Below are 13,360 nucleotides of genomic sequence, written 5' to 3' on the forward strand. Positions count from 1 at the left end.
ATGTAGGAAACATCTATACTACCCCGTATAGCCCTGCCGTTGCTGTAACAGCTACTCTGGCTAAGGACTGGTCTACACAAGAAAATGTCTCTACTTTATAATATATTGGTATAGTTATACCAGCCTAACACCCCAGGTAGACAATAGTCTGACTCTGGCATAAGTGTGGCTTCCCCACACCCCACCCCCGTTCATCTTAAACACTTCCCAATATAACAAGAAACTAGAATAAGAATGGCCACATGGTGGGCTATACTAATACAATAATATTGGTCTAAATTTACATCTTGGCTTATCCTGAAAATTTTTTCTGTGTAGACAAGGCCCAAGTCTCATTGACTTTAGTTGAAGTCAGTCCTACTTTGAGCAGGGAGTTGGACTAGATGACCTGAGGTCTCTTCCAATCCTAGTCTTCTATAATTCTATGACTTTGACCACAACTTAGGCCTGGTCTACACATAAAAATTAGATTGACCTAGCTAAAATTTCACACCCTGGGCACAGTAGTTAGATTGACCTAATGCCCAAGGTAGATGCAGCTACGTCAATGGAAGAATTCTTCCATCAACCAAGCTACTGCTTCTCAAAGACATGGAATAGCTACATGCTTATCTGCACTTAAAATCCCACAGCAGCACAATGAGGAGGGCTCCTCCTGTTGGCACAAGTAATCCACCTCCCTGAGAGGTGGTGGCTAGGTGAACAGAAGAAGAATTCTTCCATCAACCTAGTGCTGGTCTATAACAAGGATTAAGTCAATATAGGTATGTCTCCCAGGGGTGTGGATTTTTCACACCACCAAGAGACAGCTATATGGAAATAAATTCCTATCATAGATGAGACCTACCTCAGAAATATCCCTTCTGAGGTTGTAGGAAGCATCTTGTCAGCTGACAGGGATGAGGGAAGTCTAGCCTAGTGGTCAGAGCAGGCATCAGGCGTAGCGGCTAGGGTCAGTGTCAGAGTCAGTAGTCAGGAACCAAAGTCAAAGATCAAACCAGAAGGCAGGAGCTGGATACCAGAGCTGAGGGCTGAGCTGGAGTCTGTAGTCAGGACCCAGAGCCAAGGGTCAAACCATAGGGCAGGAACTGGAGCAACTTATGGGCTATGAGTTCTATGGGCCTGTGGTGCCGGGGCACCAGGAATATTCCTGGCCCAGGCCCAGCTCCAGCTATCTTTGAGGCCAGGTCTCTCCCTCCCCCCACGTGCCCCTTGGGTGATTTAAAACTGTCTGGTGCTCCCACCCACCATTGACAGTACAGCAGAGCTGAGTGGCTTCCCACTGCTCACTCCACATGGCTGCCAGCTTGTCTCTGCAGCCCCTGGGTGGGGTAGGTGGTCGGTGTCTATGTGTACTGCTCACGCCCCAAGCGCTTCTGCAGCCAATAGGAAGCTGCACAGGCAGTGCCTTGGGGTAGCAGCACACAGGCAGGGCAGGCCAGAGTTCTCTAGGACCCCCAGGTAAGCACTGCATTCCCACACCCCCTTTCAGAGTCTGCACCCCAACCCCTTTCACACACACACCCTCCCACCCTCAGATTCCCTCCCAGAACCTGCACCACCACCCCATGCCCCAGCCCAGAGCCTGCACCCCCACCCCAGCCACCCCTCCCTCCGAGCCTACACCCCCTCCCCACACACCTCCTTCCACAGCCTGCACCCCTCACCCCCTCCTGCACCCCACCCCATGCCTCATCCCAGAGTCTGTACCCAAATCCTGCACCCTTCAACCCCCTTCCCACACACCCCCTCCAAGGGACTGCACCCCAAACCCCATCCCCGAGCCTGTACCCCCATCCACTCCAAACTCCCTCCCAGAGCGTGCACCCCAATCCCCTGCCACAGCCCTGGGCTTGCATCCCAGACCATCCCCTCCTACCCAAACTCCCTCCCAGAGCCTTAGGCAAGTGGGGCAGGGCAGGGCAGAGTTTGGGGATGAGTGGGCTCTGGGCACCACCAAAATTTCTACAAACCTGCCACCTCTGGGAGCAAGCAGAGTATCAGACAAGGAGGGGTATAAGGTTGGAGCAGCAGGAACAAGGTAATACAGGAGTAAGCACAGTGGTGGACATAAGCATTGAGAAGATAGTGAGCTGCTGCTGACTTAAGAGCCAGCTGCTGCTGGCCTCTGCAGCCAGTCAGGTGTTGTGGCTAATCAGGCAGCTGCTCGCTGCAGGCCAGCTGTACTGATGAGGCTGACTGCAGACTAGCTCAACTGCAGGCCTGCATTCCTGACACATCCACCGTGCTATAGCAGCACAGCTGCAGTGCCACAGCTATGCTGCTGCAGTATAGAAATAGCCTTAGGCATTGTCTACTTGAGAAGTTATACTGTTATAAGCTAAGGTGTGAATTTATACTGCTATGGTTATACTAACATAACCTCACTGTGGTCACTCTTATTCCAGGATAAGGGAGATTTTTCGGTTTAATTTATGTTATTTGGAAATTATTATATACTGGAAAAAGGCATTCTTATTCAGGAATAGGGCCTGGTCTACATTTAGGGTATGTCCACACTTGCAGAGTTTTTGCGCTGTAAGTTTCACCGGTGATAGGGAAAGTGCTGGTCTGTGTACTCACTTTTCCTCAGGCGTCAGAGAGTGTTTACAGAAGCAGCACTTTCATCCCCAATGAGAGCAGAGCTGTAGGGCAGCTATCCCACAGTGCAGCTCTCTTGATAGGTCTTGTGGGAAGGGTGGTGGTGAGTGGAAGCCATTCTGGGTCCCTACTCAGTGTCCTGTGCTGCACTGCTTCATGTCCGAGCAGCCCCATCACTTCCTTGTTTCTTTTGCAGCACTTTTTAACACTCTTTGCTGTCTGGCTGCTTTCCCCGCCACATCTACAAGCAGAAATGGATCCTGCTCTGCTGTCCATTACTCTTGATAGCTGTCACTTACATATCTTGTGTGGTAGTGCAGCTGTTCTTAAACTTGTAAAGAGAACTGAAGTCAGAGCTGCCTGATGAGCTGCCGGAAATGGAAATGAGTAATATTCAATTGCTTTTGGCATTAACTGAGGAGCTGAGCACTGTGGAATGGCATTTTTGGGCCAGGGAAACTAATTCAGAGTAGTGGGATTGTAGCGTTATGCATGTCTGGGATGACGACCAGTGGCTTCAAAACTTTCAGCTGCGGAAAGCCACCTTCATGGAACTGTGCGCTGAGCTTTCCGCAGACCTGCATCACAAGGACACCAGACTGAGAGCTGCACTCACTGTAGAGAAGTGTGTGGCAATCACATTGTGGAAGCTGGCAACTCCAGACAGCTACTGGTCAGTTGCGAACCACTTTGGAGTGGGGTGATCGACCGTTGGTGCTGTGGTAACTCAAGTGTGCAAGGCCATTAATCGCATCCTGCTGCGCGAGATTGTGACCGTGACTCCTGGTAATGTGCATGACATTTTGGATGGCTTCGCAGAAATGGGCTTTCCTACCTGTGGTGTGGTGATAGATGGAACACACATCCTGATTGTTGCCCCAGCCCACTTGGCAGAGTACCAAGTACATAAATCATAAGAGGTACTTCTCCATGGTTTTGCAGGTGCTAGTGGATCACTGATATTAACGCCGGATGGTCTGGAAAGGTGCATGACGCATGTATCTTTAAAAACACTGGCCTGTACAGAAAGCTGTACAGCGGGAACTTTCTTTCCAGATCAGCGGATCACCGTCAGGGAAGTGGAAATGCCCATTGTGATCCTGGGAGACCCAGCTTACCTACTTATGCCATGACTCATGAAGCCAGACACTGGAAACCTAGATGTCAGTGAGGAATGTTTCAACAATAGGCTGAGTAGGTGCAGAATAGCTGTCAAATGTGCATTTGGCTGTTTGAAAGCGTGCTGGAGATGTTTGTACAGTGGACTGGAAGTGAGTGAGGAAAATATTCCCATGGTTATTGTGGCGTGCTGTACTTTACATAACATTTGTGAGGGGAAGAGTGAAAGGTTCACTCATATGTGCAGCGTGGAGGCCAAACGCCTGGCTGATGAGTTTCAAATGAAAATCATTAAACTTTGCTGCTGTGCTTGGGAAAGTAAGTGTTAACAGCATGTGCTGTGCTTGGGAAACTTCTGAGTTTCACCACAAAAAGTCATTCACAGGTGTAGACGCTCCCACGGTTTTTGTGCAAAAAAGAAACATTTTGCATTTTAAGTGGCAAGTGTAGACATGCCCTTACAAATTAGATTGACCTAGTTATGTCTCTCAACCCCACAGTGGTGCATCTGCAGTGTTTCAAGTGTAGACAAGCCCATAGCATAACATAATTAATAAGCACATATATCAATTTTTCAAAAGCACCTAAGTGACTAATTTTCAGAAGTACCTTAGGACCCTAAATCCTATTTCAATTGTCTAAGTGAAGTGGCTCTTTTGACCCTTAGTCAATATGGCCCTGTTCAGGAAAGCACTCGAGCATGTACTTAACCATCCTTCCCTGAATCAGGGCCTCTATTTGAGCATGTACCTATGATTTATTTTAAAACTCTATTTGTATGGCTTTTGTGTACATTGCCTACAAACCAAATTGCTGAGGGACATGATACATGGCCATGAAATAATTTTGACAATATTATTTTCCTTTCCTCTGTGTTACAGTTAAAAGACAGCCACAAAAACACAACATAACAAAATACACAAAACAATGAAAGAACAAGGTGAGCTCACAAATAGTTAACAACTGTTAGTTAACATATAAGTCAGATAGAACAAAGCAAATCATATCTGTCAGGCCTGGGTTACTGGAATGCTCCTTATCCATTTCTGGTCCACTACAAATATTTATTCAGATAACAAATAATTATTTATATGCTTATTTTCATAGAAACACCCAGATTTATATATTAGAGTTCAAGCAAGTACTGCTGAATCTTTATATAAAAATGATCTTCTGTTATCATCACATTTTGCAAAACAAGTGAGTAAAAATAAAATCTTTATGTTGCTAAAAGGCAGATCAGGGGTTTAGAGCAATTTGAATATTAAAGTCAGTTCTGTATGAAGGTGGCTGTATCTGAGGAATCCCTTCACCAAGTAACTCCTGCAAGAGGGGCACTCAATTAAATTAAAAGGTTCCAAATTCAAAGATGATCAAAGGACATACTTTTTCACACATCATGTAATTAGATGCAGAATGTTGCTGAGGCCAAGAACCTAGCAAAGGACTGGACATATGTGTGAATAACAATAGACAGTTATCATAATCAGTGATTAAAAAATAAAATTTGGAAGGCATATTAAACCTCATGGTTCAGGGTTTAAGTAATCTCAGACTTTTAGATTATGTTTACACAGCAGGCTGGGAGTGTGCTTCCCAGCCTGGGTAGAGAGACATGCACTACCTCTGCTCAAACTAGTATGTTAAAACTATCAGAGTGACTGTGGCAGCACAGGTGGAAGCTCTGGCTTGTCACCTGAGTACCAGCCTGCTCAGGGGTTACATAATTGGGTGGCTAAGCCATGTGTAGCAGGGTGCTGCTGCAAAGGCAGCTAATTAGCCCTGCTCAGCCAGCCCCAATCAGTTAAAATGGATTGGGGCGGGGGAGAAGCCTGGTGCCTGGCCTCTGAACGGGCTGCACCTGCGGGCCTGCAGGTTCAAGGGCCATAAAGGCTGGCTGGCAGCCAGAGAAAGGGGGAGCCTGGCCCGGCCCCAGGCTGGGGTAGATGCTCTGTAAAGGGAAGAGGAGTGAAAACCTGTACAGCTGTAAATAGAATCACTGGTGGTGGGAACTGTGTGAGAATAAAAAGCCACGGGTGTTGCATCCAGGAGGCTCAGAGTCCTTTATTGAGACAGCGGAGAGCTGCAGCAAGGGGGCCTGAGGAAGGGGCCTGGTTACACATACCTTTGCTGCAACTACACTAGTATTTTTAGCATGCTAGCCTGAGCAGGGCTAGTGCATGTCTGTCTACATGGGCTGCGAAGCAGTCTCCCAGCTGCTGTGTAGACATACCCTTAGAGATAAGGATGAGACCTAGTCTATCAGGGGGCAGATTATCCCACATTTGCTTGATGTAAGGCTTTTACACCCTCTGACACATCTGCTGTTGGGCGTTGGACTAGATGGACCTCAGATCTGATCCATATGGCAGTTCCAAGGTTCCTATGTTTAAGCATGTTGGAAACTACTTTACAGTCTCTGGGTGAAATCTTGGCCCTCACTGAAGTCAATAGGTGTTTCACCGGTGATTACACTGGGGCCAGGATTTCATCCTCTGTATTTGGGGTCTCACACTGCGAGATCACTATTTCTAGCAGTAGGCTTGAGAAAGAGACATACCCGGTAATCACAAATAAATAAATAGCCTTTCACAGTTTATTCATGGTGACAAATGCTTCTTAGCTTTGACATTCTGTAAACTGTCGGGCTGAGAAAAAGTGGCTCAGTTTCCCTCTAAGTATCTAGACAAAATGCCTCTGCCTTCATCATGCCTTTTGACTTGATTTTAAACATCAATATACTCTTACTCATTTGGGTAGTTTTTATGACAAATTGGATGGGATTAGAGGGGGCAGTTAGGGAGTCTTTTTCTGTATGGGGTGGGGAGGGGGATGAATGTCCAAATCCTCTTGCCCAAGTGCACAGCCTGGGTACTATGCTTTATGTTAGAGAGGCCTGTAAGGTTGGGAAGGAAATAGCATGCTCCCTTCCAAGTCAGTAAGGGTATGTCTACATTGCAATTAGACATCCGTGGCTGGCTCGTGCCAGCTGACTCTGGCTGCAGGGCTGTTTAATTGCAGTGTAGACATTCCACCTTGGGCTGCAGCTTGAACTCAGGGACCCTCCCACCTCTAAGGATCCTAGAGCCTGAGTTCCTGTCTGAGCCTGGATGTCTAAACAGCCCCTTAGCTTTAACTCTGCAAGCCCAAGTCAGCTGGCACGGGCCAGCCACGGATTTTTAATTTCAGTGTAGACATCCCCTAAGTGGCAGCAGCACGACCTCACAGATATGTTGGGATCCACTACGCTTCACTCTTATCAAGCCAACCTTAATCCCACTGTGTGATCTAGGCACAGCGCCCATCCACAAACATGCAGTGCAGAGCCAGGATGTGGTGTCCTTTGAATACTACCTCTTGCTCGGCTGAACTGCATGCAAGGCCTTCTGAGGCCTTTCCAGAGTGTAAAATAAAAGCCCATTGGGTGACTCATTTACATTAATGCTATATTCCTCTAATGGTGTATTTCTGATGCACATTTTCCTTTGACTTTGTTCAATATAAAGATAATTTGAGGGGGGCATCTTGATAGCCAGTAATCACAGCAGCATGTAGCCGATAATCACCACAAGAGGTCTTGACATAACACTTATTATTCTGCAATACATAAAAGCAGCACTTTTAATCAAACTGAACCCAAGAAGAGAAGATAATCTGTTACAGCCTTTTTTAAAAAATATATCCAGAAAAAAATGATTGGCTAAATCAGGTTAGACATCAGTTACTCTGGTAATAAGCACCATAGAAATGTCTATAAATAAAGTGAGAAGATTTACAATGACTCATACTTTTTGCACCCATTTTTTAATGTTCATGACATTAACAATCATTAATCTTTAGTTAGGCTTACAGAAAACACAGTTTTCAGTAATGAAGGAATCTAAGATTTGATAAGGAAAAAAACCATGGTGGTTGCCAAGGCTAAAGGGTTTTCATCGAGGACCTCATCCTGCAAACATTTGTGCATCTGAATGATGTTACTCATGTGAGGAGTCCCACTGAGTTCAAATTCATTTACTAATAGGCTAGTTTTTAGTGTTTCTCTAGGCAATGGGCTTGCACTTTGTGCCTAAAATTTTGCAGACAGGTGGCGGAACTTGAGAGGAAAACAGATAAGCTGAGAAATGACTGGAGCCCCTCTGCTGTGATCCTGGATGCAGGAGTTTGAAAGGATTTAAAACAAGTATAAATGACCCGTACGAACCCAGTACTTGTTTGTAATGAAAGGGTCTCCCTTGAGATCACACTGGAAAGTTTAAAGTAGAAGTAAATGTTTACCAGCCTGGGACTCAATGGTGTAATAAACACTTCAAGTGCTTTGTGCCCACTTGCAGTTGAAGGGCATACCCTGGAAACATTTGCTCACATTAGTAATTTTATTCATAGGAATAGTCCCACTGAACTCAGTGTTTAAACCACCGTGTATGATTCTGCCCATTGCTCCTACTTAGCTCCAGTTCCAAGAGGTAGGTAATATACAAGCAATTGGCTCATACCAAAACTAAGTAACCATGGGATCTCATTGTGGAATCCTTCCTCTTTCAACCCTCAATTCCCGCTCTATTGTTTGCTACTCACACTCACCGAGTCATGTCTTAAATTGTTCGAGAGGGCACCTAGTATGCTTCTGAGCACCATATAAATAATAACCCTCATTATTTTGTCTCATGCGTGTTCATGTCTGCAATTGCTGGGAAGAGCAGGACTTAATTTGCTAAGTTCTCTTTAGAGAAATTCTGATAGCCTATCAGCATGGGAGCAGCACCCTGAGGGTACCCTGTTCATTCCCCGGGGGGAACCATAGCTATATTTGAACTATGATTTGCCTGCTAAGGAAGACAGACCCACCCAGCACTGGAGGTGTCTAAAAACAGTAAGTCAAAGTCCTGAGGTTCTTATTCAGTTTTGAATCAGACAAGTTATTACACCCACACTCCCATCCAAATGCTAGCAGGAGTTTGCCCAAATAAGGACTCAGTGAGAACAGGGACAGATCTTTCTCCCAGGATCCATGTGTAAAGAAGATCCTTACTCATACAGAATGGGGAAGTGTTGCCTTCTATGGCACCATCTCCTGAGACCCTACAGAGAGCAGAAAGGGACGGGTTGAGCTAGAGGTGGAAAAGAGAGGGCTGGGTGCACTGCATACGTGACTAATCTATCTCTCCCTACACATCTATCCTGGCAGCCACAGGGCATCCTTTGTAAAGCCCCCACAACCTAAGGTTGTGTTAACTTTTGTGCAATGCCCTACTGCACTGTGGAACCCACTGGAAGGCTGCTGTGGGCAGGGAAAGCCCTATGCATGGGGCCATAGGTGCTGGAACTAGGGCTGTTGGGGGTGCTGCTGCACCCCCTGGCTTGAAGTGGTTTTCACTATATACAGGGTTTACAGTTTGGTTCAATGGCTCTCAGCACCTCCACTATACAAATTGTTCCAGAACCCCTGTATGGGGCAAGAGTCGCAAGGGTGTGGTGGCACAAAAGGCCCTGATTCCCAGTGAGACCAGTGCATATATCAGAGAATCCACAGGTTGTGTGCGTTGAACGACTGCCATCCTGAAACGGGGGCAAAGCCCACTCTCGCCCCCCAATAGATTTATCCCATGCAAACCCATATGCAGGTTTTCTCTGCAGGGGAATAATCTAGCCCCAAGGATTTGACCCTAAATATTGTTAGTCTCCTCTGGTAAGTAAAGGATATTGAATTATATCTTGCAGAAATCCAAAGTAATTACACTTGGCTTTCCAGTTCCAGAAATTGTTTGTTGCTGATTCAATTTATATCAATTCAGTGTCACCATGTATTTGATTACCCTTAATATGTAAGATTACTGGTTTCAACAAAACCTCTGTTCAGAAAAATGTTCATAAAAAAAATGTGAGCGAGAATTTTAGTGCTTATGAAAAATGTCTGGAGACTGAAATCTTCTGCCAGCAGATCAGGGGCAGCACATTGCATGACGATGTGAGCGTCCCTGCACTGTCCCATCCGGGAGCCTAGAAGTTCTATCTGGGAGCCAGCACCTCTAGGGATGAGAGAGCACGTCAGTTTCCTCTGGCCCATTCACTCTTTGACCTCTTTGCTGAGACAGTCACCAAATGCCAAGTATGGCAGGTTTTCTGATTTAGTCATCAGCCTGCTGGGAACTGGGCTGAGGCCATAAAATAAATATTATGTAAGACACAGATCAACTATCAATAATTTTTGGTCACTTCCAGGCTGAGTAAGTTGGATTTAAACCAGCAAAGGTGAAAGATTCTGTTCCATTAATGATCCCCAGTATTCCAGCCCTCACCCCCATTGCTAACTTACTCTATTGGGGCTTTACCTCAATAAGAAATGCAAGAGTTTGGTCCTAGGAGACTGTTTCACAGATATGACAGTTTGCATTTGTGGTTAGCTAGAGAAAACAAACTATATTAGAGGAGTTTAAAACAAAATGTACAACTGTCTTTTTAAATTAAATATACAATGATCAGATTATATATACAAAGTTCTTAGAGTCAAAAACTCAGCATGAGAAATTATGTCAGCAGGGATTTCAGGCAAAGCAGATGCCTTCTATCATTAAATAAGTGCGGACAAATAAACCAACAATAGAAATGAAAAATTAAAGAACATAGATATTATCCATAAGTCTCCAGTTCAGGCTCACTCCAGTCCTCTGTGACCAGGCAGCCTAGAGTAAATTAGCTCATTTACAGTTTTGTGGAGAAAGGAGAGCTGCACTTTTCATGTTCAAAGGCATTATTGATGGAAAGGGAAAAGTCAAGTCAGCTAGCAAGTACATCTGGCCCATCAGGAACACTAGCTTGGTGATCCTACCAGAGGTCCTGCCTTGGCTCACCTTCCATTTTCTGTGCTGATGTACTTCTGTTCAAGGGAAGAAGTAACGCGGCTAATAGAGTAATAAAGGGACTTCAAAAGATCCTGCACTCATTAACAGAGAAGAGTTTCCTTCTCTTCTGTTTTCGGGCTTGATTGACTGCAGTCCGGACTGCATACTCAAACACTTGCTGCACTCCCCTGTTGCTGAGAGCAGAGCACTCCACGTAGCCTTTAGCTCGGACCTCACGGGCCAGTCGCTTCCCATCAACTGAGCTGATGCAGGACATGTGATGGGGTCCTGTTTCCCGCTGGTCAGTTTGAGTTGCCACCACTAAAACGGGGATTCGAGGCAAATGGCTTCTGATCTCACCAATCCATTTATTCCTCAGGTTTAAAAAGGAGTTGTGGTTGGCCACTGAATAGCACATTAACACTACGTCAGCCTGTTGGTATGAGATGGGGCGGATGCCTTTGAAGGCATCACTGCCTGCTGTGTCCCAAAGGCCTAGGCTAATCTGGACACCATCCATGAAGACATCCACCCCTGTGTTTTCATACACTGTGGGCTTGTAAGTATCGGGAAAAGTCTCAGAGGTGAAACGTACCAAGAGTGATGTTTTCCCCACAGCGGTATCTCCCACCAGCACGCACTTGATTGAATCCAGCATTTTCTCAAATTCCACCTCAAAACGCAACGTTTCAACTCAGCAAGAGCAGGAACCGTAGAGAGAAAGAGAGTTCTCAGGGACCTTTTGAAATAATCTCCATTCAGTAGGAATTCATCCAGATTCTTTAATTTCTCAAGACCCAAGAGTTTCACATGAGTACAAAATCCCCTTCTCTCCCACACAACTGGGTGATGCTATCAGTTGAATGCTTCAGTGAGTAAAACGAGCTTCCTGAAAGAGAAAAAATAAAATGTAACATTTATATGCCATCTTTGTTCTAATCCAGTAATGCATCATTTATTGTAAATTTCTCTGGACATCAATTTGGGCAGCTCCAAACAGTGTCCTAATGCAAGTATTAATGTCATTCCCTCAAGCCACACAGATAGCACCAATTAATGTAAAAAAATATCTTTCTAGGGCAATAATCATTTTTCTCTAGTCCAACCATTTGTTATATTAGATACCACTCAGGTTTCTCACTCAGCAAATGGGGTAAGATTTTTAAAAATGCCTAAGTAATTTAGGAACCTAAGTCCCACTGACTTTCAATGAGACTAAGGCTCCTAAGCATCTAAGTCACTTTTGAACATGCAAGGGTATGTCTACACTACAGGATTATTCCAATTTTACATAAACCGATTTTGTAAAACAGATTGTATAAAGTCAAGTGCACGCGGCCACACAAAGCACAATAATTCCTCCGTGGTGTGCGTCCATGTACTGAGGCTAGCGTCGATTTCTTGGAGTGTTGCACTGTGGGTAGCTATCCCGTAGCTATCCCATAGTTCCCGCAGTCTCCCCCACCCATTGGAATTCTGGGTTGAGATCCCAATGCATGATGGTGCAAGAACAGTGTCGCGGGTGATTCTGGGTAAATGTCGTCACTCATTCCTTCCTCCGTGAAAGCAACGGCAGACAATCATTTCGAGCCCTTTTTCCCTGGATTGCCTGGTGGATGCCATAGCATGGCAACCATGGAGTCCGTTTTGCCTTTTTGTCACTGTCACCATATGTGTACTGGATGCCGCTGACAGAGGCGGTACTGGCAGCGCTACACAGCAGTATTAATTTGCCTTTGCAAGGTAGCAGAGACGGTTACCAGTTGTTCTGTACCATCTGCTGTGCCATTGTAAATTGGCAATGAGATGACGGTTATCAGTCGTTCTGTACCGTCTGCTGCTGTCATGGGTGCTCCTGGCTGACCTTCGCTGAGTCGGTCAGGGGCGCAAAGACAAAAATGGTAATGACCCCCGGTCATTCCCTCCTTTATGTTGTATCTAAAAATAGTCAGTCCTGCCTAGAATATGGGGCAAGTGTACTAGAGAGCCAGTTGTATCAGAGAGCACAGCCGCTCTGTGTCAGATCCCACAGAAATGATGAGCTGTATGCCATTCTAGGGGTTGCCCCTGCAACAACCCAACCCATTGCTTCCCTCCTCCCTCAACCCTCCTGGGCTACCGTTGCAGCATCCCCCCATTTGTGTGATGAAGTAGTAAAGAAGCAGGAATAAGAAACACTGACTTTTTAGTGAGATAAAATGAGGGGGAGGCAGCCTCCGGCTGCTATGATAGTCCAGGCAGGACATTAAGCGGTACGGGGGAGAGGAGCCCAGCATCCTGTGCTATGATAGTCCAGGCAGTACAGAATCTTTTCTTTAGACATGAAAGCAGGGTGGGGGGGCTGATGGAGCTCAGCCCCCAGTTGCTATGATGACGGTTATCAGCTGTTCTCTATCATCGGCCGGGAATAACCGGGAGTCATTCCTATTTTTACCAAGGTGGCCCTAGCCGACCTCACCTGAGGCCAGCCAGGAGCACTCACAGCATGATGACAAGGACAGCTACCAGTCCTTCTGCACTGTACCGTCTGCCACCGGGAAGGAAGGGAGAGGATGCTGTTGTTCAGTGCCGCGCACCGCTCGTCTCCTTTTCTTTCACGGGGGGAGGAAGGGGGTAATTGACGAGATATACTCTGAAAACACCCTGGACAATGTGTTTGACCCTACAGGCACTGGGAGCTCAGCCAAGAGTACTTTTCGGAGACTGTGGGGACTGTGGGATAGCTGGAGTCATCAGTCCCCCCTCCTTCCTCCATGAGCGTTCCATTTGATTCTTTGGCTTTCCATTATGCTTGTCAC

General features: G+C 46.0%; 1 protein-coding gene across 1 annotated transcript in view; it reads right to left on the reverse strand.

Annotated features, from left to right (window-relative positions):
• Positions 1-8,970: 8,970 nt before the first annotated feature.
• Positions 8,971-13,360, reverse strand: part of RHOH (ras homolog family member H) — an 18,734-nt gene continuing 14,344 nt past the window's right edge. Inside the window, exon 3 of the mRNA XM_032781912.2 lies at positions 8,971-11,451. Coding sequence (XP_032637803.1) covers positions 10,645-11,220 — 576 coding nt within the window. The 5' untranslated portion in view covers positions 11,221-11,451 and the 3' untranslated portion in view covers positions 8,971-10,644. The remainder of the gene's footprint in view (positions 11,452-13,360) is intronic.

The sequence above is a fragment of the Chelonoidis abingdonii genome, chromosome 5 (assembly GCF_003597395.2).
Source record: "Chelonoidis abingdonii isolate Lonesome George chromosome 5, CheloAbing_2.0, whole genome shotgun sequence".
Classification (NCBI taxonomy): Eukaryota; Metazoa; Chordata; order Testudines; family Testudinidae; genus Chelonoidis; species Chelonoidis abingdonii.